This window comes from Equus quagga, chromosome 14 (genome assembly GCF_021613505.1).
Source record: "Equus quagga isolate Etosha38 chromosome 14, UCLA_HA_Equagga_1.0, whole genome shotgun sequence".
In the NCBI taxonomy this organism is placed as follows: domain Eukaryota; kingdom Metazoa; phylum Chordata; class Mammalia; order Perissodactyla; family Equidae; genus Equus; species Equus quagga.
The window spans coordinates 31,420,875-31,447,883 of NC_060280.1; the positions used below are offsets into that span (position 1 = coordinate 31,420,875).

The following is a 27,009-nucleotide window of genomic DNA, read 5'->3' on the forward strand; positions in this document are numbered from 1 at the left end:
CACGCCTCGGCTAGTGTTTCTTCACAGCAATCCTATAATTTCCCTTTAAAAAAAAACCCCAAAATACTTCCTTCATTGCTTTCACCTGATTATGAAAATAATACGTGGCCACTTAAATATTCAAACGTTACAGAAGTTTATCAAGATAAACTTGAAGTCCCTACTCATTCCATCTCCCAGAGAAACTCCCCAGATGTTTTCCTGTCTCTGCTCCGCCGGGTGCCATTAGTAGAAATTGCACCTGCTGCTATGACTATGGGCTGGGCTCAGAGAGCTGAACTCACCTGCCTGGGTGACCCAGCTGGCGAGGGAGGAGGCAGGGATGGAGCCCGTGCTGCTCAGCAAAGTGGTCACCGGTGGCTGTGGCCACTGTGTGCCAGAGCAGGACCCACACCACCTCTGGATCCTGGGGCCCCAGCATGGATCTGGGTTGGAGTCAAAGACATGCTTCCTGCCTGATGAGCCTGTGTCCAAAGCCAGACCCTCTCCAGTAGCTCCCCAGAGCCCTGGGCTCAGCCTTCCCCACCGGCCCCACCCCGCCTCCCCCCTGGGTGGTCTCAGGCAAGTAGGAGAGGACAGCAGTGTGTCCCGCCTGCTGCTGGGAGGGGTGGGGCTGTTCCTCTGAGGCAGTCACCCTTCCTTGCTCCCTGGCCTGCCTAGGGATGAGATCTACTGCCAGATCAGCAAGCAGCTCACTCACAACCCCTCCAAGAGCAGCTATGCCCGGGGCTGGATCCTCATGTCTCTCTGCGTGGGCTGCTTCGCCCCCTCCGAGAAGTTCGTTAAGGTAGGAGAGGCGCCTGGCCTCCTGGGGTGGAAGGGGAGCTGGACCGCATGCCTGGCGTCGAGGGGAGAGAGCGAGGGGGAGAAGCCAAGAGGGGCTTGGTAAGGAGGCGCCTCCTGAGTCATGTCTCAGGCCTCACAGTCTCCCCCCAGCCCATCCTCCTGGGCCGTCCTCCCAGGCGCCCAGCACTGCCCTCTGTTCCCCGCTCAGCCCCATTTCATTTACAAGGAGACTGAGTTTGACAGCAGCGTCTCCTGGACCCTCATGCGTCTTGGAGCAGGCACTTTAGTTCGTCTCATCAAGTCACTTTCTTGACTGCTCCTTGGTGCCAGGCCCTGGGTGCTGGGGACACAGAGGCAGAGCAGGTGACAGCAGGACCAACCCAGCTGGTCAGCGCTGTGGGGAGGAAAGCACTTGCCCAGGTGGGAGGCATCAGGGAGGTGGGCCCTTGAGGAAGAGGCGCAGTTACATTTGTGAGGAAGGGGTGTCGCCTGTGGGCTGAGACTAGACAGGGCCAGATTGTGGTGGCCTTGCTGCTGGGCTGAGGCATGCGGCCTAGATCCCAAGGTCAGTGAGAGCCACGGAAAGCAGAGGAGGGGCATGGGCGGACGTGCCTTGAGGATCAGGTCCTGAGTGTGGGTGGAGGGACCTGAGGCAGGAGACCTGGCGAGGCTGCTCTGACCGTCCAGGTGGGGAGGCCAGGGTGGGGCGCCCTCAGTTGGTCCTCTGTCTGCAGTACCTGCGGAACTTCATCCACGGGGGGCCGCCTGGCTACGCCCCGTACTGTGAGGAGCGGCTCAGGAGGACCTTCGTCAATGGGACACGGACACAGCCGCCCAGCTGGCTGGAGCTGCAGGTGCGGCCCCGGCCCCACCCAGGCGTGTGTGTGTGTGTGCACGTGTGTCTCCAGTGCCCCAGAAAGATTCCCTGCTTTGGGATTCTGTGGTTCTTCAAGCACCCACCCTAAAGTTCTGGAATCCCAGGCCTCTTGGAACAGGAAAGCCCCCAGTGGATGATTGACACCATCTGCTGGCTTTATGGTCAAAGTGACTTGGGCAGGGCATTCCCTCTGTGTCTCAGTGGCTTCATCTGCAACATGGCAATAACGGTACCCATTTCACAGGGTTTTGTGATAGTTACGTGACGAGAGGACAGAAGCTCCTGGCATGTGGCAATGCCCGACCTCCCAGCCCCAGTGCCTTGGCTCAGGGACCCTAAGGGTCCTATCCCAGTGGGGAGCACAGCTGTGACCAGGGACAGGCAATGTCCCAGTGGAATGCTGGAGTCTGGGGGTTCTGGGGCAGCCCCAACCCCATAGGAAGCAGGGAGTCAGGAATGCAGAGAGAGTGAGCTGGTCTGAAGTGAAACGATTCCCACAAACTCTTTTGGTCACTTTCAGGCCACCAAATCCAAGAAGCCCATCATGTTGCCCGTCACATTCATGGACGGGACCACCAAGACCCTGCTGACGGACTCTGCGACCACAGCCAAGGAGCTCTGCAACACACTGGCTGACAAGATCTCGCTCAAGGACCGCTTCGGGTTCTCCCTCTACATTGCCCTGTTTGATAAGGTATGGCGGCCCTGAAGCGCCACCTCCTGGACCAGCCTGGGCTGTCCACCCGCTCGATCCCAGTGCTGCCACCTATTGGCTCAGGTGCCCTTGCGCGGTTACTTCCCTTCCAGGGCCTCCGTTTCCCTGTCAGCCAGTGATAACAACCCTGGCTCTGCCTGACTCATTAGGAATGTGGAGATCTAGCATCTAAAAAAAAATCCAACCGTACACTGTGCATTGAAACCCAGAACTCACTTCGGTCACGCCTGCCCAGGCCGAATCCTCTGGCACTGGAGAAAGAACGTGGCAGAGACAGCCATGCCCCCTGGAGGGGCACACGGCCACTTGACTCTCTGAGATTCGATTTCCCCATTTGTAAATGGGAATCTAACTCCTTATTAGGTTGCTATGGGGGTTTCTTTTCACTTGTTAGTGACCACCTGGAGTGTGTGTGTCCCAGGGGCACATCTGGGCCTGGAGCCTTCTCTGCTGACCTGGACCTGGGGGTGGGTGGTTTGGCCTCCACACCCAGCAACGTCACACACCGCAGAGGTGCCCCCACCTCAGCAGGTCCAGGGACAGAACCATGTTGTCTGACCCAGTTTGCCTGGATTTTTCTCACCTACAGCTACCTCCTGTGTTTTCAGTGACCGTGGTCCATTGGGGTTTCACATAAGGCTTACACTAGGAAACAGGAGCTATGTGGCTGTGCCACTCAGAGCCCGTGGCTGGGACCTGGGGTCCCATGCTGGTCTGCCTCCTGGGCGCATCCCTGCCTCTCTCTGAGCCTCGTTCTCCATTTGAACGAGAACATTTGGCACGGTTGTGGGCTCTCCGTAGTCCTTCCCTCGCTGCTCACCCTTCTGCTAGGTGACCTCCAGCCCTATGCCCCCAGGTGTCCTCCCTGGGCAGTGGCAGTGACCACGTCATGGACGCCATCTCCCAGTGTGAGCAGTATGCCAAGGAGCAGGGGGCGCAGGAGCGCAATGCCCCGTGGAGGCTTTTCTTCCGCAAAGAGGTCTTCACGCCCTGGCACAACCCCTCGGAAGACAACGTGGCCACCAACCTCATCTACCAGCAGGTGGTGCGAGGGGTCAAGTTCGGGGAGTACAGGTGTGAGAAGGTAAGTGAGTGAGGGCGAATCTTCTGGCTGAGCTTGCTTGGCTCACGGCCACCTCTTTCTGAATCTGACCCACCATCAGCTAATGCGGAGGTTGGCCTGACTGAGGCTTCTCCTGGGTTTAACACCACCCATGGGGGCAAGGGCTTTGAAGAAGAGCCCGAAATCTGCCAGTGGGAGGTGTTCCTACGTGACTACAGTGATTGTATGGAGTACGTGCTTCAGAACTTGCTGAATTGTTCTGAGTTAGTCTGGACAACTCTGCTCTGAAGGAGTTAGAGATCCACTCATCTTTAGACCAGAGTTTGCAAATGGGTATCCTTTTATCTCCTGAGGACAGGAGCGACGTGGTTGTTTTGATTTTGATGATGATGGTGATGAGGGTTCTCATGATACTTATGATTCTGCTGGTGATACTGATGGAGGAATGAGGATGGGGATGATGGAAATGAAGGGGATGGTTGTTGTTGGTGGTGATGATGGTGTAGGTGGTGCTGATGGTGCTGTGTTGGTGTTGCTGGTGACAGTGGTGTTGTTGGGGATGGCAGTGGTGTTGGTGTTGGTAATGGTGGTGAGCTGATACTCGGGCAGAATGCATAATGCAGCCATATCAGTTGCCAAAATTCTGAAATACTTTGAACTAGTTGGAAAATGCCTACTGCCTTCAAGGTGCCCAAGAGCCTTTCTCTATTGCCTCTGCTGCCAGAGCCCTAGGAAGCCCCGGGCAGGCATCGCTGGGGCTCCGTCCACCAGCCCCAGGCAGAGAAGGGGCAAATGCCCAGGGCCCATCTGGCCCCCTGAAGCATTCAGCCTACTGTTTGTTCAGTACTTTGAACGGGTGGGGAAGTGATGGTGATGGAGACAGTAGTGGTGATGCCTTCCCCTCACTCCAGCCATCTCTAGTGGTACCCAGGCCCCCCATTCTCCAGGGCAGTCCCTTCTCCTTCTCTTGTTTGTCAGCCCCAGTTGCTCTCTTCCGGGGCTGAGAATGTCATGGCTGACTCATTACTGATGGGTTGGCTGGTCTGTCTGGGTCAGCTCGTGTCCCCCTGGGCAGGGTCCAGCTTTGTGCTGATGCTGAGGGGACCCAGGAGAATGCAAGAGGGTGGCCTTGCCCTTAGGGAGCTCATGGTTCCACCAGGATCGGTGACAGCACAGGTCCCAAAGGCCAGGCTATGAGCACTACAGGAGGCAGGGGCTGGCAGGTGCTATGATCTGGAGGGGCTTCTTACAGGGTGTGTGTGTGAGACCTCCCCGCCCTGACACCTAGGAGGACGACCTGGCCGAGCTGGCCTCCCAGCAGTACTTTGTGGACTACGGCTCCAAGATGATCCTGGAGCGCCTCCTGAGCCTCGTGCCCACCTACATCCCCGACCGTGAGATCACGCCCCTGAAGACGCTTGAGAAGTGGGCCCAGCTGGCCATTGCTGCCCACAAGAAAGTAGGAGGGCTGCGAGGGGTCTTGGAGGACGGGCTCTGTGGTGACCTGGGCCGAGGGGCAAGGACCTGGGGAATCAGAGGGGTCACAGCTCTCACCCGACAGGTGTCTGCCCATCAGGCTGCTGGGGGACGGGACAGCACTCTTGACTTCCTGCCTCCCGACAGCCCTTCTCCATTGTGGACATCAGTCCACTCGTGTCTTCTGCCGTCTCTTCTGGGCTGGGTGCCAGGGACACAGAGATGGATCAAATCTGGGCCGGTGGCCTCTGAGGGAATGGGTCTGTGGGTATTGGGGTCCCTGCTCCCGGCCTCGCACCAGCCATGTGCTAGAGCTCCAGCTCACGAGTGTGGTGCATGCTGGGGGGGCTTCTAGGAAGTGCACCCTCCTTTCTGCCTGAAAGAACTTGGGCCCAACTTCCTACTTGGGGAACTCAAGGTACAGGCCCCCTCCACCCCTTGCTTGAGGCCCCAGGCCCATAACCAGCCCTGAGTAGCTCTTGTCCAAGCTAAGGGACCTACCCAGGTAGGGCAGTGGTAGCCTGGGGAGGAAGAGGGTGGGGAGACCTTGGCTGCTGGAGGGGACGCACAGGCCTCCCCACCGCCAGGCCCTGGTTGTGTAAGAGCAGAGTCGTCTTTGCACACAAGTTGCCGAGGGCTCCTCAGAACAGCACTCTCCCATCCCCTACACCACCCAGCCTCTTCCCTAATCCTGGAGCCTCCTCCGCCTCTCTCGGCTCTCTGCCTGCCCAGGTAGCTGCCCATACGCCTGGCGCACACATGGCTCTCCATCCGTGTTTGTCGAGAGATGATAAAAGCCACAAGTTCGTTCCAATCCCTCCCCTTCTCCAACACTGCCAAGTTCTCATTAGGGCTCGGAGGGGTATTTTTAGATAATAAAGCGCCAGTGCTTGAGTTGTTTGCTTTATCCACCGGCTGCTGCACCCCTTGTCTACGCCCCCATCTTCCTAACTCCCGGGCTCGGCTGTCAGTTTCCGCTGGAAGCCCAGTCTTGTGCGGCGGCCTCACCCATGATTCCCTGTGACCTGGCTCCGGGCCTTTCCCATTCCCTCTTGCTGGTCTGGTCTGGTCTGGCATGCACAGCCCCGCTTAGCCACACGTATGTTCCCCATACGCCTCCCTCTGATCCATGGCTTTGGGCCTCACACGTGCGCTGGCTGAATTGTGGGCTTTTCTGTCACTCTGCTGAATTGGGAGCTCTCCATGAAGGGGACCCACGTTTCTCTAGTGAGTGGGCACTGCTGTCAGTGGCGGAAGAGGAAGAGAGGGTGGGGCTGTCTGTGCGCTGCTGGGGTGGGGCGGGGCCACGGTGCACAGGAGGGCGCCGCAGTGCGGGGCCGCTCCTGGCTTAGGGGCAGTGACATTTGATTTCCAGACAGAGCCTGCATGATGTCTTGTGTCCCCTGTCGCTGTCTGTCCCCCTCCAGGGGATTTACGCCCAGAGGAGAACTGAGGCACAGAAAGTCAAAGAGGACGTGGTCAATTACGCCCGCTTCAAGTGGCCCTTGCTCTTCTCCAGGTTCTATGAGGCCTACAAGTTCTCAGGTACCCCTCAGCCCCCTGCCTCCGGTGTCCCCAGGGCCCTTTTCCTGCCCTCTCTCCGCGGCTCCAGCCCCCGGCGGAGGGAGGGGAATGGCCCGAGCCGCACTCCCCAGTCGGCCAGGCTCCTGCCTGCGGGGTGGCTTGGTTTCTCCAGGTCAGTGCGTGGAGTGGGGCCTGCCTCCTCGCAGTCTAGTAGGGCTCCGTGACACACAATTGGTGCTCGGTGACACACTGGGTTGAACAATTGACTGAGTATTGAGATCATTAAAGCACCTACTGTGTACAGAAGAGGGTGGCCCAGAGAATGGGCTGGGCCAACTCTATGCAGCTGAGAGTGGATGTGGCCGACCCAAACCCACGTGGCCACTTGCCCAGCCCTGCTCGGGCCATCACCACTGGGCATGTGCTCCGTATCCGGCCATGTGCTGGTGCCAGCTTCACAGAATCACCAAATACAAGGCCGGAGGGAACCTTGGGGCTCCGATGGTCCAGTCCCCCCCACACCCGGCCTCACTGCAGGGCAGGGACTGGTCCAAAGCTGCCCAGGACAGTGGCAGGGATGGGACTCAGTCAGTTTCCTGACTGCAGCACTCTCTTCCCACTCTCCTTAGGTTTTGGCTTGTAGGGAGGTTGTGGTCTCCGAGCCTCAGTTTCCCCAGCTGTAAAATGGAAATCCGTCTATTCCCCCCGGCCACCTTCCTGGTAGTTATGAGGATTGGGAGGGTCAGGGCCCGGGAGAGGGGGCGCTCCTCTCAGTGCCTCGGTCTCTGCCCCAGGCCCCAACCTCCCCAAGAATGACGTCATTGTGGCTGTCAACTGGACGGGCGTCTACTTCGTGGATGAGCAGGAGCAGGTGCTTCTGGAGCTCTCCTTCCCCGAGATCATGGCCGTGTCCAGCAGTCGGTTAGTCTGAGCCCTCCCATGTCCCCCGTTCGTGCAGATGGGGAGTTGTCCACAGCTGCACACAGAGCAGTGGCAGGGCTGGCGCTCGGGCCCTGCATGCTGGTTCAGTGCTCTCTGAAGCGAGGAGGGCGGGTGGAGACGAGGCGGAGGGACGGGGAAGGGAAGGCTCCCGGAGCTCTGCTGCGGGGCGTGGGGCCTTGACAGAGGACGTCACTCAGGTGCAGAGACCCGCCATGGCCTGTCCTGGTTCCATGTGATTGAGGCATTTGTGTGCACTGTGCAGACCCCTCAGCATCTTCCTCCTGACTGGGTGGGGGTCTTTATAGCACGTTGCTGGTTGATCTGAGATGGGCGGTGGGAAGGACAGACAGCAGCAGCTGAGTGTGTACAAAAAGAGCCTGGCCTGGGTCTCAGGGGCTTGGGCGAAACTCGCCTCCATATCCTCATTCCTAAAATAGAGAGGCCTTAATACTTTCCTTCAGTAACAGCGGTGAGGAATAGATGCAACAGCTGATAGGGGAGCTCTGTGTAAACTGAGAAGTGCGGTGCACATGGGAGCAATGGTGGGGAGGGGTACCTGGAATAGACCAGCGATCCCAGCAGTGCCTCCCCCATCCAGGGCTTGTAGGAGTGTCTCTGGGCGGTGTCCAATGTGGACCTGGGTTGGGCCATGTCCAGCTCTGACCAGGCAGGTGCCAGGCACAAGGGATACAGTGGTGACAAGACAGTCCTTGCCCTTGTAGCTTTAGTCGAGAGGGAAGATGGACATTGAACAAGCCATTTTAAAGCAGGAAGCAGCATGCTAAGGGCTGTGGGATGGCAGGGAGGACTTCCCGGAGGAAGTGGTATCTGGGCTGAGACCTAAAAGTGAGTGGGAATTAGACGGCAAAGGGGAAGTGGGCTGGGCCACTGCAGGCTTTTCCCCTGCCATGTGTGCCTTTGGCCGGGCCATGTCTGACTCAGGCTGAGCTGTGTCCGACCTGGGCCGTGTCTCACCTGGCTGGGCCACATCTGACTGGGCTGGCCTTGGTCTCCTTCAGGGAGTGCCGTGTCTTGCTCTCGCTGGGCTGCTCTGACCTGGGCTGTGCGGCGCCTCACTCGGGCTGGGCAGGACTGAGCCCATCTGGGCCCTGTTCTCCGTGTTGGTCATGCAGGGGAGCAAAACTGACAGCCCCCAGCTTCACGCTGGCCACCATCAAGGGGGACGAGTACACCTTCACTTCCAGCAACTCCGAGGATATCCGTGACCTGGTGGTCACCTTCTTGGAGGGGCTCCGGAAGAGGTCTAAGTATGTGGTGGCCCTGCAGGACAACCCCAACCCTGGTGAGTGGCTCCTGGCATGGGCTGCCAGGCACCGGGGGTCCGGGCTTCAGGCAGATCACACACCTTGGCCTTGGCCTGGCCTCTGAGGCTGCTAGTGCCTTTTACCCATCCTTCCCCAGACACCCTCGGCTCCACCTGGACCAGCCAGCCAAACTTGTGCCTCCCCTCTGTGCCCTGTAGGGAATCCACCTCCCTCCCCATCTCGGGTCCTGAAATACCGTCTCCTGTCACCTTCTCCAGGGGAGATCAGGGGTTCCTCCTCAGTGTTCCCCAAATACCCACCATCTCCAAGTGATGGCAGCAGTAACAACCACCCTGACTGAGCATCCCCTGGCCTCCTGGGCGGAGCGGGGAAAAGACAGAGATGGAATGGATGGAAGCCCCACCCTCAGTGGGGAGAGGGGGTGGAAGCAGACAGTGCAGGGACCAGGGAGGCCCAGAGGCTGTGGAGCCTGGAGGAGAGGCCCCCATGCAGCCGGGTTCAGGGAGGACACATGTGAGCAGAGTTTGAGGCAGAAGGAGAGCACGGACGGAGCACAGGGGCTGGAGAAGGCAGGCGTGTCTAGTACTGTGGATAGTTGGGTTTGGCTGGCAGGGGCGAGGTGAGGGAGGAGGGGCATGAAGTGAGGCGGATGAAGTCAGAAGGCCAGCCCACAACAGGCCTGTGAGCATGTCGAGGAGTGTGGGCTTTCTCCTAAGGGCAATGGGGAGCCATGGAAGGCTTTTGAGCAGGAGAGTGGCCCTCTCCGCTGCCTGTGTCTGTGTGGAGGGATATGGCAAGGTGGAAGGAGGCTGACCACTGAGCAGATATGAGAGGGAGAGGCCTCAGTTCTTCAGTGGGGAGGAGCGGCTTATACGTCTTCCACCCAAATAGAGTAGTTCCAACTCAGCCTCTCTCTCTACCCCCACGTGGCCCCGCTCACCTCTGCCTCTCAGCGGGCGAGGAGTCTGGCTTCCTCAGCTTTGCCAAAGGGGACCTCATCATCTTGGACCATGACACTGGCGAGCAGGTCATGAACTCAGGCTGGGCCAATGGCATCAATGAGAGGACCAAGCAGCGTGGGGACTTCCCAACCGATTGCGTGTATGTCATGCCCACTGTCACCATGCCACCGCGGGAGATTGTGGTATGTGACCTGGGGGTGTCAGATGGATGGGAGGCTCCCCGGACCCCTCTTTGTCCTCTTCCCATTTCTGTAAAATGGAGTGAGGGATTACAGTAGATTCATGGTCCGCAGTTTCTGGGAAGATGATCTGGGGGTCTTATGGGACCACAGACTTAAAGTTGGGGCAGGTTTCAAACCTCTGCCAGGTGGAGAGGGACCTAGAAACAGTATCAGAGGAGGAACTGCCCAGGGGAGGGGGATGGGAGAGGGGGCATCACCTTACACTGTCTGAAAGGGCAGTGAGGGCAGAGTTGGGAAGGGAGGCCCTGGTTCTTCCGGAGCCCCCTGAGCACAGCACTGAGGACTCGGGGCCCAGCCTTCCAAGGAGCTCCTGAGCCAGCTACTGTTGACTGCGTAGTTCTCATATCGTGTCCCCTGCCTTGTCCAGGCTTTCTGACTGACCCAGCCTGGCTCAGACGCCGGGCACCAAGGGAAGGGTCTTGAGCCCAGCACGATGGAGGCAGAGTAACTTCAGAGAGCCCAGGAGGAAAGGGGTTCCCAGGGTCAGAATGGGGCCCAGGGCCCACCTCCATGGAGCAGTCTCCTCAGCCCCAGTCTGGAAGGCTCCAGCTGTACCGTGTTGACCCCAGGGACCCCAGGCAGGGAGCTGACCTCAGCCCCTGTCTCTCGGCCCCCAGGCCCTGGTCACCCTGACGCCCGACCAGAGGCAGGACGTCATCCGGCTCCTGCAGCAGCGAACAGCGGAGCCCGAGCCGCGCGCCAAGCCCTACACGCTGGAGGAATTTTCCTACGACTACTTCAGGTGACGGACACAGGGAGGGCCGGATGGCAGACACAGCCTCTGCTGCTCTCTGGTGGCCTCAGGGGTTGCTCTGGGCTGCCCGCCGTGAGCAGGGCCAGGGTCGGAGGGTGCTGGAGGGCCGTTTCTCTCCGTGGAACTGACCCTTCTCATGTGTCATCTTATCCTTCCTTCATTTGCGGAAGTGACTGTGCCCATGGAGAGGGAGGGTGGGGTGTCCTGGGTACTCCCCAGATCCCGGTCCTGGAGGGGAGACAGGCATAGAACCAGGCAGATGTGATTCTGGGCGCCCAGTGTTGCGATGGAGCTGGGGACAGAGAGGAGGCCTCCAGGAGGAGGTGGCATCTGAGCTGAGCAGCGAGGGGTGACCGATGGAGGAGTGCTGGGGGCAGCACGTGCCGAGGCCGGAGCAGAGGGACCAGAGAGGAGCAGGGGCGAGCAGACAGGGCAGGCGGCAGGGCTGGCTGGGCTGCGACGCTGGGTTGTATCTCCATGTCTTACTGAGAAAATAAGGCCTAGGGAGGGCTGGGGTCTCTTCCCAGGTCACATGGTGCCACAGGGACGGGCAGGGCCTGTTCCCTCCCCTCAACCTGGGCGCAGGGCTGGATGGGGATGGGGTCTCAAGCCTACGAGTCAGTGAGACTGTCCCTGTGCCGTGCAGGCCCCCGCCCAAGCACACGCTGAGCCGCGTGATGGTGTCCAAGGCCCGCGGCAAGGACCGGCTATGGAGCCACACGCGGGAGCCGCTCAAGCAGGCGCTGCTCAAGAAGATCCTGGGCAGCGAGGAGCTCTCGCAGGAGGCCTGCATGGCCTTCATTGATATCCGCACCCTCGGGGATGGGCCGCACGGAGGGTCAGGGCAGGCGCCACAGGGATGGGGACCCCAGGGCAGGGCAGGCCCAGGCTTCTAGGGTTTTGGACAGAGATGGAGGGGAAGTCTGTGGAGTGGCTCCATCCATGTGCCCAGCACCTTACGGTGTGCGAGGGGCTGCCTCACCCATTGTCTCCTCTGACCCTGTCATTTGGTTGACAGATGTGTATTCTGTTGTGTGCTGGGCCAGGCCTGGAGACACAGCAGTGACCAGACCCAGTCCCTGGCCTCATGGTGCTTACACTTAGGAGGGGAGATATGCGGATCAGGGTGGGTGCTGTGATGGGGCTGGGCGGCACAGTGACCTGACTCGGCCTTGGAGGAGGGCAGGGGGGGCTTCCTGGAGGAAGTGGTGTCTAGGCTGAGACCTGAAGACTGAGTAGGCCTTAGCCAGTCAAAAGGGAGAGGGGCAAGGAGTGTTCCAGACAGAGGGAGCAGCTTGTATAAAGGCCCTGAGGCAAAACAGAGCAGGGCCGTTTCGAGGGCACAAAATAATTCCGCACAGCTGGAAGGCAGAGTTGAAGGGAATCTGAAGTGGTGGGCTGACTGACTAAGGGCTCCCAAGCCCTGTTAAGAAGCTTGGACTGTGTCCTAAGGCTGTGAGGAGCCACTGGGCAGGGGTGGCATGGTCAGACTTGTGATTCGGGAAGCTTGTCCTGGTTGCTGTGAGGACTTTGGATGTGGGGTTGGAGGCCTGAGGCAGGATGGCCAGTGAGGAGGTGGCCAGAGGAGTGAGGAGGAGGGTGGGTGGTGAGTAGCCTCAGGCTTCGGGCCCCATCACCAGGCGGTGGGAGGGACACACCCTGTCGGAGAGTGTGGCCTCCCGCCCCCCGGCCCAGTGCTCCCCCATCGGCCGCAAGCCCTTCCTTGACGGCTCCCCACCCGTGCTCAAGTACATGGGCGACTACCCGTCCAAGAGGATGCGCTCTGTCAACGAGCTCACCGACCAGATCTTTGAGGGCGCCCTGAAGGCCGAGCCCCTCAAGGACGAGGTGTATGTGCAGGTCCTGAAGCAGCTGACCGACAACCACATCCGGTGAGCAGGGATGGCGGGCGGGCGAGGGGCAGGCCCCTACCCCTGGTGCTCGCAGCCAGAGGGGATCTTAGCGGTCCTCTGCCCGTTGTGACGGGGAGCTCATTCCCTCGGAGGCAGCGGCTGGCTCTGCCTGGAGCAGTCCTTCCTCACTCAGAGCAGGAGCTGCCCTCAGGCCCCCTCATGTCCTGGCTCTGCCTCAAGGCCCAAGGAGAACAGGTCAAGAACCGATAGGGGGTGGCTGTGCCCTCTGAGTCTGTCCTCCGAGTTCTACAGCCCCAGCTCCTCCTGATGTCCTGCTGCTCCCTGCCTGAGCCTCCTCCGGACAGCCCTCCCCAGCCCAGACTCCGCGGTCTGCCTGCAGGCTCAGCTCCTGAGCAGATGGCCATCACTGGCTCCACAGAGCTGGCTGTCAGTCAGAAGCTCTGGCTGAACACTCCGGTGGGCTGGGGGGTGGGCCCCAGAGGGTATCACTGTCTCCCCCTGCTGGGCCAGACAGGCCTGAGCTGGAAGTCAGGCACACGCTAGCCTCAGATCCTGAGAGAAGCCCCACCCTCTGCCCTTAGACCCAGACCCCCAACTCCCTCCCCAGCTTTGTCACTCTCTACATCTCCTACACAAGTCCACCATCGAACCATACATCACATCTTTTCACACTGCCAAACCTTTGTACATGCCGTGCCCACAGCCAGGAAAACCCTTCATCACCTTTGCATATCAGAATTTACCTCATCTTTCAAGGCCACCTCCTCCTAGAAGCCCTTCAAGCTTCCCTCCTGCCAGGCCCAAAGAGCTCAGAGTGGTGCCAGAGGGAGCCCAGGGGCTGGTCGAACTCAGTGCTACTCAAAGAATAGATGAGTTAAAGAGCTTCTGCCAGAATAGGAATCACACTGCTTCTTTCATAGGCAAGGCTTGCTATAGAAAAAAATCTTAGCTGAGTACTTGGTGAAATAGTCGGTTTTCATTCTGGCACCAGCCCCTTATCTCCATGTGGACTGGTAACTGCGTGGCCTGGCGTGGCGTGGCTGCCCACGCTTCAAGTAGCACCAGTTGGATCTGGCTGGCAGGGAGGTGGGTCCGCGTTGGTCCTTAGACAGGGGTGGGGGTCAGGGCCGGCATGGGCTTCTGTGGTGAGGAGCCGAGGGGGGTGTGGCCCCTGGGGGTGCTCAGGGATGGTCTGGGGGGTCCGCAGGCCCCTGCTGGACACGGCACCACCTCCTCCTCCAGGTATAGCGAGGAGCGGGGCTGGGAGCTGCTCTGGCTGTGCACGGGCCTCTTCCCGCCCAGCAACATCCTCCTGCCCCACGTGCAGCGCTTCCTGCAGTCGCGCAAGCATTGCCCCCTCGCCATCGACTGCCTGCAGCGGCTCCAGAAAGCCCTGAGGTACAGCTGTTCACATGGGGCGGGGGGCAGGCACCGGGCTGGGCTCCTGGCCACACCAGGCTTGTGGGACGGGTCCCTTGGGGATGAGGCCATGACCACGGCTACCAGCTGGACAAAGGTTGCAGTACCCAGTGCCCACCGTGGACACAGTTGGAGAGTCTGGTTGCTCAGAAGGGCTGGGCTCCTCCTGCCTTCAGGTCTGTGGGGGAGGCAGATACCTGGGCCACCTTTCGTACTGTGCACAGCCCGCGTGCATCTTTCGCTCCCTTACGTCCCCCCAAGCCCTACGCAGCAGGTACTGTTATCATCCCATTTTACAGAGGAGAAACTCGAGGCTCTGAGAGGTTGAGTGACCGTCACCTGGTAGGAAGTGGTGGATGAGGATTAGAACCAGGGTCTGTCTCCCAAGTTCCCTCTGTTCTCCACTCCCCATGGCCCCATGAACCCCTGGCTCCTGACTTTGCCACCCCCCACCTGTTTTTCAGAAACGGGTCCCGGAAGTACCCTCCACACCTGGTGGAGGTGGAGGCCATCCAGCACAAAACCACCCAGATTTTCCACAAGGTCTACTTTCCCGACGACACTGACGAGGTGAGGACCGCTGGCTTCTTGGTCCGTCGATGCCCCTGAGGGCCCCAGCTCCCTTGGGGACACAGGGAGCCTCCGTGATGCCCCCCCCCCATTGTCCTCTTACCCTTGAGTGGAGTCAGGGCTCAGCCAAGAGACCGCAGACTCTGCGGGGGGCGGTTGGCTCCTGGTTCCAGTCCCCTTTTCCTTGAGCCGCTTCCTTGGGATGGTCTTCCCTCCTCGGCCCCTCTGAGGAGGCTCTGCCTTGGAGAAGGGTGCTTGCTCCCTCTGAGCTGAGCTCGTGCGGGGGCCACCTCCCTGATGCCAGCCCTGTTCCTGGGCACAGGCCCATCTGCCCCCTGGCCGCGGCCTCTCACATTGCCCTGAGCCCACTCTCCTGCAGACCCCTTCCTGCCTCCTCCACCGACCTGACTGCGGGTGCCCTCCACCCTTGTCCAAAGGTCCTATCTGTCTGCCCGTCATTGCGCTCGTTTGGTCAGGCTGCCTCCTGACCTCCACTCCCCGCCCCACCTCAGCACAGCGTGTTCTTCAGACAAACGAGCCCACATCAAAACTTTCAGTTAGAAAAGCAGTTTTAAAACTTGTCTAGAGACTAGAGACTCAGAAATGCCATGACAAGATTCTGGTCACAAGGACAGAGAAACTCCTAAAATCCTTTGCTGTCCCCTCCCGTGGAAGGTTACACAAAGCAGCACCACCCCCTCATCGCACTCCTCCCCCATCCAACTTCCCCAGACTCTCAATCCCTCTCCCTTCTCTCCTCCCCCTTTCTGGAATTTGCTTTCTTCTGCCTCCAGTCTTTCTCCTCGCAGTCACCCCGGTCCGTGCTCCCTCAGCTTCTGCCATCACTCACGCTGCTCGTACAGCCAGGGGGCCCTGTACCCTGGAGGCCATGGCTGAGTGGCGTGTGGATGGCTGGGGAGGACAGGATCCGGGAGGACCCAGATAGGAGTTGCTTCTTCCTTTTCTTAAATGCCGGCCCGGCTCTGGACCCTTGGGGAAGCCCCCTCAGAGGGAGGGCGTCTTTCATGGGAGGGGGCTCCACAGAGTGGGAGGCACAGCCAGAGGGGCGCCCGAGGCCCCGGAGAGGCCCCGCCAGAGCCCAGCAGGTGCCTCCCCCCAGGCCTTCGAGGTGGAGTCCAGCACCAAGGCCAAGGACTTCTGCCAGAGCATCGCTGCCCGGCTGCTCCTCAAGTCCTCCGATGGATTCAGCCTCTTTGTCAAAATTGCAGACAAGGTGGGTGGTGGGTCCTTGGCCAGCTGCCTGCCTGCTCTTGGTCTGTCTGTTGGGAAATTTGCTGGGGCCATAGGCGCTCCTGGGGCTGCAGCGGGAGGGGCGGGAGGCATAGGAGGGAGGGAGAGAGAAGGAGGGAGTGGCACTCTTGCATGCGGCATCTGACTGTGCCCATCTCCTTCTTACCTGCCTGCCTCAGCCCCCAGACATGTAGCAGCCCCCTCAGTCTCTCTCTGCAGAGGCGTTGTACAGCATGGCCTCAGACCTCTTGGGAGCCACGTGGTGCTCTGTGTCCTGGACACACCAGGCTCCTCACCCTCCCAACACGCATGTACTTTCCACATTTGCTTGGTCTGGTCCCTCAGCTGCCAGTCTGAGGCCAATTACCCTTGAAATAACCCTAAAGGGAGGGTGATTATCCCCACGTAATAGATCACAAAACCTGGGCTCAGAAAGGTTAAGTAACTTATCCAGGGTCACACAGCAGGGACTCAGATCCAGGTAGGTCTGACTCCAAGTGCAGGCTCCTCACCATCCCACATTGCCCTCCCCCACTTCTCTGCCCACGGGGGTCAAAGGCCCGGGGGAGGCTTTCCCGTCCATCTCAGGCAGATCGAGCCCTCCCTCCTGTTGCCCACTCACAGTTCCCTGTGTATCCATGTCTGTCTCCTCCCTTCCTGACTGTCCCTGTGGCAGACACTGGTGACCCAGAGGTGACCTCAGGGAGGTCCTGCGAGAGCAGCAGGACACGGGTGCTGGAGAGTGTCCAAGGCAGGGGCTGGGCCTCACTCTGGGCCCCTTTCCTGGGGCGTGGCGCAGTGTCCAGAAGATCTTTGCTGAGTGACTGAGTGACCTTCCCTTTGCTGAGTCACTCGGGGCAGAAACTGGGCTGTGTTCTGGAGACGCTCTGTAGACACCGTCAGGGCGGGGCAGGGCGGACACACGGATGATGCCCCTCCTGGCTGTGAGTGGGAGTCTTTCTGGAGAAGGGGCCGCCGGGAAGGCCTTGGGTGGGAAAGTCAGAAGAGTTAGTGTTGCTGGAACTAAAATGTGTGGACCAGAATGGCCATGTCCCTAGGTCATCAGCGTCCCCGAGAACGACTTCTTCTTCGACTTCGTTCGACACCTGACAGACTGGATAAAGAAAGCGCGGCCCGTCAAGGATGGTAACGTGAGGCCGGGTCCTGGGATCCTCTGAGGCCCGGAGCAGGGCAGGTGCCGGCTCAGGGCCATACAGCGAGGCCCACACGGGTGGGACCTGAGCTAGGGCCACCTCTGGGGCTGATGCTGAGCGTGGGCACCCTGTGTTGGAACCCTCTGGGTGACCGCCGGCCCTCTGCCACAGGAATCGTGCCCTCGCTCACGTACCAGGTGTTCTTCATGAAGAAGCTGTGGACCACCACAGTGCCGGGGAAGGACCCCATGGCCGACTCCATCTTCCACTATTACCAGGTGGGCCCCCAGCACCTCTCTGCTGCTGTTGCCTCCATGTGCTGCTGGCCTCGCTGTCCTTGGACTGTGAAAGCAGAGACCTGCTGTCCTAGCCAGGGGAGGGCGGGGACCCCCTAGAGTGGCCCCACCCGGACCCTTCTCCTTCCTAACCCTCCGGCCCCCGGGGGCTTGCTCATGTCTTCTGAGCTCCCAGTCCCCACCTGTGCAGGCCCTTCTCTTGCTGAGGGGCTGTCCTCGGAATTCGGGATTCTGATGCTACTCTTGCGTGTATCTGAGGCCTCAGTGTGCGTCTGTAGACGTTCTCCAGCTCAGGCACGTGCCTTCGGGAAGCCAGGAGGGCGCTCACATGTTGAGCCCTTATTAGGTGTCTGGAGCTAGTCACTCATTCTGCCCTCCCAACAAACCCCAAGAAGTAGGCATGTTGTTCCCATTTTAAAGAGGGAGAAACTGAGACTCAGAGAGATCAAGTGATGTAACTAGGATCACAGTGGTGGGATTCCAGGTCTTGGCGACCTCAAACTCAGCCGTCTTTTCTGGGTTAGCCCATTAACTGTTCTGTGGGGAAGAGAAAGCAGGATGCAGGATAGGCGGGGGAGGCAGAGATGGTGGCTGCCGTGGTAGAGGGAACCCTGGCCTGGGAGTCAGAGAGCTGCCCTCATTCAAACCTGGGATCACCTCTCCCCCACGCCTCCCCCCACCCTCACTCCACGTTGCCCGTTTAGTGAATGGCACCATCAACTACCAGTTCTCCTAAGGCAGACACCCGAGTCAGTCTTGACGTCTCCCTCTCCCGCCTCTCCCTTGTCCCGATCATTCGCCTGCCGACTTTACTTTCTGATATCTCTAAAATCCATCCACGTCTCTCCATCACCACCCCAACCAACGTGGGTGTGTCTGCCATCTTCTCTCATCTGGATGAGCCGGTAACCTTTCCCCTGATCCCCCCATCCGTGTTTGTCCCCATTCAATCCCTTCTCCACATGGTGGTCATCATGCTTCCCAGGTCCTCTCCGTGGCTCCCCTCGCTCTTAGGGTAGAGCCCCAAGTCCTGACTGTGGCCTGCCTGGTAGGAGGCCACTGCCTACTTCCGCTTCCTTGTCCTCCACCCAACACCTGTGCTTAGTTCACTCCAACCACATTCTTTCAAATTCTCAGGTTTGCCACAGGGCCTTGGTAATGTCCTCTCTTTTGGGATGCTCGTCCCTCGGTTCTTCCCCTCGCCTACTGAGCTTTGAGATGTCAACTCAATCATCTTATCTTAACTGAAGTCTTCCCTGACCCCAAGACTAGATCAGGTCACCTCGTTCTATGCTCTCACAGCACTGAGAACACTGCCTTCAAGGACTGTCATCATACAGTGATTTTGTGTGATGATTAACATCTGCTCTTGCTTTGACTACAGGTTCTATGAGAGTAGGGAGCATATATGTTGTTGCTAAAGGGCCTGGCTCATAGTAGATGCTCCATAGATACTTGTTGGCTGGCTGGATGGGTGACTGTGTGAACTGGTGGCTCAGTGAATGGATGGGTGGAAGGAAGGATGGTGAATGAATTTGTGGGTGGATATTGGTGGGTGGATGGGTGAATGGGTAGGTGGCTGGGGGGGGTGGGTGGGTGGATGGATGGACAAATGGGGAAATGGATGTGGGTAGGTAGACGCATATGGGTAGGTAGGTAGCTGGAAGTATGGCTGGGAAGATAGGTGGGTGGGTGGGTAGGTGAAGGGGAAGATAGGTGGGTGAGGAGGTGAAAAGATGGGTGGAAAATAACTGACTCATGTTTCTGACCTGCAGTGTGTCCTCAGGCCAGCGTCAGTTTCCCGACACTTCAAACAGCAGATAAGACAGTTACAAGGCTCCAGGAGCCTGTGAGCAGTGCTGGCCCTTTAGAGGCTTCATCTTTTTTTTTTAGTCCACTCTTCATCCTCAGTTTCTCTGGTTCTGGGTCTGGAATCTCAAGGTGGGGAAGGGGCTGGTGCTGCTGCTGAACCAGCAGGTCTCAAGGGAACACAATGGGAGGAGGCCAGCCTGACAGATTTTGTTCCACGGAAGAACAGACCTGGGAGATTAGGGTTGTGGAAGGGTCTCAGGTTCACCAGCTGGTCACTCTGAGTTTCTTCGTCTTTGAAATGGGGCTGCTGGCCTCATGGGGCTGTTAGAGGGGAAATGGGATAACATTCATGCCTGGCTCTGCTTCCCAACTGTAATGTGCTGCACCTGTGCAGGCAGAATTGCTGTTCCCTGCACTGTGCCATCTCCCCTCGGGTGGGGAGCAGGGTCAGCTGAGGCTGGAGAAGTGGGTGGGCCCAAATGTGGGGTAAGGCAGTAGACCTGGCGTCGGGGTGCAGGGAAGGAGGCTGCTTCCTCCAGGTCTCTCGACGCCCGTGACCTGTCCCTGGCAGGAGTTGCCCAAGTATCTGCGAGGCTACCACAAGTGCACGCGGGAGGAGGTGCTGCAGCTGGGGGCGCTGATCTACAGGGTCAAGTTTGAGGAGGACAAGTCCTACTTCCCCAGCATCCCCAAGCTGCTACGGGAGCTGGTGCCCCAGGACCTCATCCGGCAGATCTCACCTGATGACTGGAAGCGGGTGAGCATGGGGGCGGCGGCAGGAACAGGGGCACCCCACGAATGGGTCTCTGGGCGCAGCCGGGGTCAAGGGGACAGGTGCTGGCCAGCAGCCCAGGGAAGTATCTCTTGTGGCCCCTGTATTTGATAAGGTCACCCTCCCATTCTCCCTTCCACCTGCTTTAGTCTCCAGTCCTCGAGGCAAAGGATTCAGCTGCCACTTGGCAGTAATTTTTCCTGTCCTGGTTACCATGGTGACCTGCTTTTACTTGCCACTCTTTGGCCTGCTTGCTTGGGGGAGGGAAGGGAGGTCAAGAGTCCATTAACTAGGATGGGGGGGCCTTCATGGCCCCCAAGACCCGCATCCTACTCCTGGCCCTCCAGGGCCATTGACAGCTGCTGACAGTGCGGATGGGGCAGGAGTGGCTGAGGAGGGGACTCTGACCCACCCTCCCCCTGCAGTCCATCGTCGCCTACTTCAACAAGCACGCGGGGAAGTCCAAGGAGGAGGCGAAGCTGGCCTTCCTGAAGCTCATCTTCAAGTGGCCCACCTTTGGCTCAGCCTTCTTCGAGGTGAAGGTACACAGTGGGCGGCTTCTCAGAGAGAAGGAAGGGGGCAAGGAGGGGGGAAGAGGGCACAGAGACTCCTCCCCAGGACTGTGGGAAACAGTGATGGCTTCTGCCACGTGCCCTGGCAAGGAAAGGAGAGAAGCACCCTCAGCCTTGTCCCAGCGAGGTGTCTCAGCTAATGCTGAGCCCTGGGCTCTGTCCTGGGACACAGAGGGACCAGAAGCTCAGCCTGGCAGGGGAAGCAGACATGTAAACAGATCAGAGTAATGGAGGATGATCTGAGCTGTGACAGTGGGGAGCCGTCATTGAGGTGGCAGAGCCTGGAAGGCCTACCCAGACTGTGAAGGCTGAGGAGGCTTCCTGGAGGAGGCAACACTTGAGCTTTCCAGGGAGACCCTGGGGAGAGTATTCCTGGCAGAGGGCCTAGCATGAGCAAAGATGCAGAGGTGCGAGAGCTCAGGCCTGGGCAGGATGTGCAGGTGGTTGAGTGTGGAGGGGTGGAGGGTGTGAGGGGAGCAGACTGCCCTGAGAGGCAGGCTGGTGAGCAGGCGAAGGGGTTGGTTTCCTCCTCCAGGTGGCGGTCAGCCTTGGAGGGTTTTAAACAAGGATGGTGGGGCCAGAAGCCCACTCTGACTGTGGGGTGGGGGGTGGATCTGAGCGGCGTGACCAGAGGCAGGAGAATGGTGAAGAGGCTGGTGTGAGAGGATGGAGAGGAGAGGATGGCCTTCTTACACATCTAGGCTGGGATGCCTTTTGAGAAGCCTGGCTGTGCAAGGAAGAGAGGGAGGGAGGGGCTGGAGGTAGGCATAGTGTTTAGGGAAGGTTTTTAAAGATGACAGACATTTGGGCTGAGAGAGAGGAGACAGCAGAGACTCCTGGAGAAGCAGGAGAGAAGGGAAGAGACTGCTGCTGGGGAGAGTGGGAGAGGGCATTGTTTGGGGACCCATGAGGGAACTTGGGGTAGCACTGAGGGCCCAGCAGAGGTGGAAACCATGAGGTGGTGGCAGGACATCCAGCACCGCTGCACTCCTGGCACCGGGTCACAGCAGGAGGGGTCAACTCAATCCTAGCTGGGCACCGCTTCGTTCCTGCCCCAAATGCACACAGCCTTTCCTGCTCTGGGTCTCCATCCGATGGTTTCTGGCTTTCTTTACTAGCAAACTACGGAGCCAAACTTCCCTGAGATCCTCTTAATTGCCATCAACAAGTATGGGGTCAGCCTCATCGACCCCAGAACCAAGGTGAGCGGTGACAAGAAGAGCAGGCAGGGCAGGCTTCTCTGTCTGCACCTCTAACAAAGGCCCCCAGCCCCAAACCCTGGAAGCTGCTGCCAGCCGCTGTCCTCATTTCATCTGCCCTCTTGGCTACACATCTTGAGAGGGTGTCTGTGTTTTTGTGTCTGCTTCCTTACCCTTCATCCACTCCATCAAAATTGCTCTCCTAGAGTTCCTAATAAACGCCTTGCTACTAAACCCAGTGACCTCTTTTTAGTACCTGGCCTTTCACCGTCCTTTGACGCTCCCAACTGCTCCCTCCTTCCAAGGTGCTCTCTGCCCGTATTGGTCAGGATGGCAGGCTGTGCTGGAGAAACTGCTGCTCTTAGCTATGGCCCAGAGCAGTCCTCACCAAGGGGTCCAGGAAGCACAGTCCTACCACTGGCACAGGAGGGCTCAACAGGACCATTGGTGAAGGGTGCCAACGACCACCATCTTCCCCTTGGCTTCCTGGGCCCCCCTTTCTCGGTTTTTCTCCTATCTCTCTTGGTCATTCCTCTCAGACACTTTTGTGGGCTTCTTCTCTACCCAGCCCATACACATTGTGTTCCCCAAGGCTCTGTCCTGTCTTCTTCTTGTGTCTCTGGACCGTCTCCTCCAGGACCACAGTTTTAGTTCCTTCCAGCCTCCCAAATTTCCAATTCTGGCCCCACATACCCAACAGCCTGCTGGACTTCCTTGAGTGTCCCACCAGCTGCTCCCAGCCAAGGCATGGAGACAGAAAGCACCTGCCTCCCTCAGCAGCTTCACAGCACAGCTGGCCTCTACCCTCTTGCTCCTTTTCTCATATGAGGGCTTGGGACCTTTTGTGTGGGTGGTGGTGGTGGGCTGGAGTTGAGGAGAGTGAGGCGAGAGTGTCCAGGTTGTGCACCTTCTCTCTGCTTTCCCTCCTCCCCCAGGACATCTTGACCACTCACCCCTTCACCAAGATCTCCAACTGGAGCAGCGGCAACACCTACTTCCACATCACCATTGGAAACCTGGTGCGCGGGAGCAAACTGCTCTGTGAGACGTCACTGGTGAGCGCTTTTGCTTCCAGGCTTGGCGGGCTCCCCTGCCTCGCCTGCAACTTCAGCCATCTGCCCAGCCCATGGGACAAACATGAGGGGTGTGCAACTTGGCCTGGGGTCAGGATCAAGAGTCAGGTTGGGGCCAAGGTCAGGTCAGTCTGAAGCTCAGCTTAGGTCTGGGGAAGGGGCTTAATCTGAGGCTGAGGCACAAACTCCTCGTTCAGTAACTATTGTTTGAGTGCCTTCCGTATCTGGGCCCCTGAGATCAACAGTAGAACCATCAGCAATGGTGCCTCCTAGACTGAACTCAGCTTCCAAGGCATAGCTTAACTGGTAGGGCCTGTAGAGGCACTCCTGAGGTAGGCATCTAGGATTTGAGGGGCTCGCGAGCTAGGGCCTTAATGGGGAGTCATAACAGCTTAGAACCCTAGACATCTGGGTGGATGAATCCAGCCCTTCAACTATGCGGCTGGGGAGACCGAGTCTAGAGCAGGACAGGATTTGCCTTTGTCTAGGGTTCTGCCCACTACTGAGTTTCCTGGGAGCTGTGTTTTGGGTCTCAGCGGGCTGGCCCTGTCCCACTTTGTGCTCTGTTTCTCTCCTTGCCACTGTTTCCAGGGCTACAAGATGGATGACCTCCTGACTTCCTATATTAGCCAGATGCTCACGGCCATGAGCAAACAGCGGGGCTCCAGGGGTGGCAAGTGAACAGTGGGGAGGTGGCACTGGCCCTGTGCCTGCTCTCTAGGCAGCAGCTGGCTCAGGCTCATCAGCTACGTCTGCAACTGGGGAAGAGCTTTGCCATCCAGGCAGGGAGGCCGGGCCAGCCGGCCAACACTGACTGCACCAACTTGGCCTCTGATCCTTCTTCCAGTGAGGCAGCCTTGCTGGGATGCAGAACTCCCCTCCTGAGGCACCTGGGTTGGTTCTGTCCTGGCTTGCTGTGGCCTTCCCAGTTGTAAGAGCCTGTGCTCCTTGGATGCATTTCTTATCTCAGACCAGCCCTACCATGCAACCTCCTTTGACTTTCTGTGTACCACTGGGACAGGGAATCAAGAGGACAACCTAGTTCTCTGTACTGGGAACAATGAAACCAAACCAACCAAACCAAGAGTATTCTGAAACCTAAGGGAGTGGCTTAGTTCCCCTAAGTCCAGGCTCCTCAGCTTGGGTGAGGGACACAGACCACTTTTACAGATTGCAGTGTGAGTGCTGAGCCCCTGCTTGAGTTTCGCCTGATCATCTCAGGGCATAAAGCATGTGTTTCATCTTCTGGCCCTACGGTGTCTGCTGGGGGAAGGGGAGAGGGAGGGGGAGAGTGTGTGGGGCCAGTACGGGGCCCTGTTGGGGAGTGGCCTGTATGACTGTCTCCTTGGTCTGTGCATGCAGGGCCAAGCTGGTCTGGGTTTGGATGCCTGAGCCCAAGCTGCACTTGAAAGAGGCTTAGAGGGACTTGCTGGGCCCAGGGCAGGTTAGGGGGAAATGCTGGACATCGGCCTGGGAGGTGGGGACCTAAGTGTGCATGGGTTGGGGATCTAGACAAGCTTCTGGGCCTTAACTAGAAAGATCTCCTTGGCTCATCAAGAAACCTCTAAGAACCCCAAGAACAATGCTGCCTCGGGTTAAATCCTATGTCCAGTGGTTACCTGAAAAATGTTACTTTGTGACCAGGATGGAACAACCAAGTTTGTTCATGAACTGGGCAGGTCTGGGGGTGAGGGCTTCAGACAGGGAAGATGTGATTTGGGAGTGGGGCATCCTCCTGGGCTGTCGCTAGGATGAGTGCCAAGAGAAGAGATAGTGAAGAATACCCTTGAGGTGGGCATGTTTGTGATCTGTCCTCAAGGTCCCCCTGATAGCTCAGCAGAGTCAAGTCCTGCTTACCCTCACACTCAAGTGTCTGGGGTCGTCTGCATCTAGGTGCCCAACACTTTGCAGAGAGTGCTATTCCTGTTCTCCCTAGCTGCCTGTGTGGGAGGGGGAGCGGTTGGTTGTGGAAATGGAGGCCCCAGATCAGACAGCCCTGCTTTCTGGGATGATAATTTGGATGTCTGAGGCAGCCCTACGCCACCAATGTTTGCAGGACTCCACAGTCAGCCCAGGATAAATGTGAGCCAGAAGAAAGGTGCTGCGGTGGTCTGTCTCTACACCGTCACTGTACAGCTGGGGATACTGAGGCCCAGAGAGTGTGTGGATAGGTGAAGGTCACATAGTGGAACTAAATTCACTGCTTCTAATATTAGGCTCTCAGAAAGAAGTGGCTCCAAATGCTCGCTCTAAGCTCTAGTTTCCCTTCAAGGCCAAAGGCTATTGGGTGGACATGGGATTATGCACATCATCCCATTGGGGAATAAGCCATCAACAAGCTATTAGGAAGCATCCCACTGCACACTAGATCACAGAATGTGTATGTGGGATGAAATCTCTGCCCCTGACTCATGCCCATGCCACCTCTCATTCTCTTACTCAGGATGGCATCACTTTTGCACTCATCCCCTAGTCTTTGTCAGTCTGAGTAACCAGAAAGGGATCCAAAGAAGACACAATTGACCTTCTGGCTTCCTGAGAGGTTGCCTTTATTTACAGGCTGATGTTCACCACAGCCACTCCTGCAGCAGGGAATACTATGAAGGGTTAGGATGAGACAAACCCTCCAACACCCAGAGAACAACCAGCTCCAGCTCCAAGACCACAACTCTTTTTCCCTTGCCCATCCCCTTGAGGTACATTCTTTATATAAAGGTTAGACCAGAATGGCTCTCCTGCACCCTTTCTTGACTACCCACCCCCCCATCATCACCCTTAGACACAGAGAGGAAGAGGAAGAAAGGGGCAAGATGTGGCTAATTATTCTTGAAGACAGCCCAAAGGAGGAGAAGGACATGCTGGATGTGGTGGAAAACATAATAAAAGATGATTATTGGGAGGATTCAACAATGGGGGTGTAATCTGGTTGTGTTTCAGGATGAGGGACCTCTGCAGAAGAAATTGTTGGTTCATTCGCCTTCAAGTCAGGCAAAGCAGTTTTGTGGGTGGCCTCTCTGGTGGGTTCCTGGGCGAGTTCAAAGTCCTCCTGGGTGGGCACTGGTTGTGTTACGTCATCTTTGACAGGCTTCAGTGGTTTGCTGGCTTTCTCCTCAGGGACTGCTGAAAACTGCTGAGGGCCTGGGTGTTTCCTTGTGCTTCTGGTTAAAGCTGGGGTGAGGGCTTCTAAAGTCCAAGGGCTTTCCTTAACTTGGGGGGGTGGTTTGGATATAACAGAAGCTCCTGACTTCTTAGTTTTTCCCTTTGGGAGGTTCCGAGTATCTGTGGGATGGAAAAGACAAAAATGTATTCCTCAACTGTCACTTCTCCAGTCTTTGCTGGTCACGTGGTGAAATCCTAGTCATCTTGAAAATGTTAGTCCCTTACTTACCATCTCAGGCTCCTTCCCCCTAGTTCTCTCCCTATCCCAGACTTTGTGCAGACTTTATTGCGGTCCTCCAATTCAGCATGGTGCTGGAGTTTGAGTCTATTGTATGAGGTTCTGGCTCACCGTGGCAGCTCTCAGAAGGGAGAGACTGATATTTGCTTAAATTTCATGCATTTCACAACCTCTGCTTCCAAGTCAGTTTGAATAGAAAAATGAACACATCCTTAATTAGAACAGGAGCTTTTTAAAGGCAGAGACTTTATCTTGCTTGCCACTGCATATAGAGTGCTCAGAAGTATCTGTCACACAATAAGTGCTCAAAAAAATAATTTTTATCTGATGGAAAAAATAGATGATGGAAGCTTCTTCCAGTGATGGAGCTAGGAAATTGACTCTTATCAAAGACAAATTAAAAACTGGATAATATACCAAACCAAGAAAACATCTTAAATTTATCTAAGAATTTACAACATGGTAAGGAATTATGGGGCCAAAATCTAGAAGAAAGTGAGAATCCAAAGAAGCCAGCCCAGAACTCAGTTATTTTTGCCCTGAGTGTAATTTCAATCTTGAAGAAACAGGTGTACATGTGAGCTTGATTGTTTGTCAGCTTCACAAGAGGGTTTTTTATTGCACTTGAACTGAATTTGTAAGTAAGTTTCATGACGACTAACATCTGTAACATTAGGTGTTCTAACTCATCAATGTGGTATATTGCTCCATTTATTCAGGTCTTTGTCTCAGTACACTTTTGTAGTTTTCAGTGACCAATTATATATCTTCTTTGAAAGGGCTTGCAACATTTTCCTTAAGTTCATTCTTATTTTATGTTTTTGTGCTGTTGTAAATGATGCTATTTAAAATTTTTTAGAATACTTTTCGTATATTCACCTTGTATCCTGAGACATTGCTTAACTCACTTATTAGTTCCAGTAGGTTTGTTTGTTGTTTGAATCTTTAGAATTTTTTAATGTAAATAATAATATCTTCAAATCAGGAGTTTTA

At 57.2% G+C, this 27,009-nt stretch overlaps 2 protein-coding genes across 5 annotated transcripts in view; one reads left to right on the forward strand and one right to left on the reverse strand.

Moving 5' to 3' along the window:
* Positions 1 to 25,498, forward strand: part of MYO7A (myosin VIIA) — an 82,352-nt gene extending 56,854 nt beyond the window's left edge. The window contains exons 28-49 of one of the 4 annotated variants that reach the window (XM_046638154.1): positions 661 to 787; positions 1,521 to 1,640; positions 2,184 to 2,357; positions 3,235 to 3,462; positions 4,730 to 4,900; positions 6,345 to 6,462; positions 7,236 to 7,362; positions 8,403 to 8,686; positions 9,623 to 9,813; positions 10,491 to 10,615; positions 11,274 to 11,431; positions 12,366 to 12,519; positions 13,744 to 13,899; positions 14,385 to 14,490; positions 15,611 to 15,724; positions 16,800 to 16,887; positions 17,067 to 17,173; positions 19,575 to 19,760; positions 20,201 to 20,317; positions 21,466 to 21,549; positions 22,482 to 22,601; positions 23,211 to 25,498. In XM_046638154.1, coding sequence (XP_046494110.1) covers positions 661 to 787; positions 1,521 to 1,640; positions 2,184 to 2,357; positions 3,235 to 3,462; positions 4,730 to 4,900; positions 6,345 to 6,462; positions 7,236 to 7,362; positions 8,403 to 8,686; positions 9,623 to 9,813; positions 10,491 to 10,615; positions 11,274 to 11,431; positions 12,366 to 12,519; positions 13,744 to 13,899; positions 14,385 to 14,490; positions 15,611 to 15,724; positions 16,800 to 16,887; positions 17,067 to 17,173; positions 19,575 to 19,760; positions 20,201 to 20,317; positions 21,466 to 21,549; positions 22,482 to 22,601; positions 23,211 to 23,300 — 3,145 coding nt within the window. In that variant the 3' untranslated portion in view covers positions 23,301 to 25,498. Of the gene's footprint in view, positions 1 to 660; positions 788 to 1,520; positions 1,641 to 2,183; positions 2,358 to 3,234; positions 3,463 to 4,729; positions 4,901 to 6,344; positions 6,463 to 7,235; positions 7,363 to 8,402; positions 8,687 to 9,622; positions 9,814 to 10,490; positions 10,616 to 11,273; positions 11,432 to 12,365; positions 12,520 to 13,743; positions 13,900 to 14,384; positions 14,491 to 15,610; positions 15,725 to 16,799; positions 16,893 to 17,066; positions 17,174 to 19,574; positions 19,761 to 20,200; positions 20,318 to 21,465; positions 21,550 to 22,481; positions 22,602 to 23,210 lie in introns of those variants that run through there. The other 3 variants (XM_046638155.1, XM_046638156.1, XR_006885082.1) reach the window with 3 other exon arrangements.
* Positions 25,499 to 25,509: 11 nt separating this feature from the next.
* Positions 25,510 to 27,009, reverse strand: part of GDPD4 (glycerophosphodiester phosphodiesterase domain containing 4) — a 100,137-nt gene continuing 98,637 nt past the window's right edge. The window contains exon 15 of the mRNA XM_046638233.1: positions 25,510 to 25,898. Coding sequence (XP_046494189.1) covers positions 25,510 to 25,898 — 389 coding nt within the window. The remainder of the gene's footprint in view (positions 25,899 to 27,009) is intronic.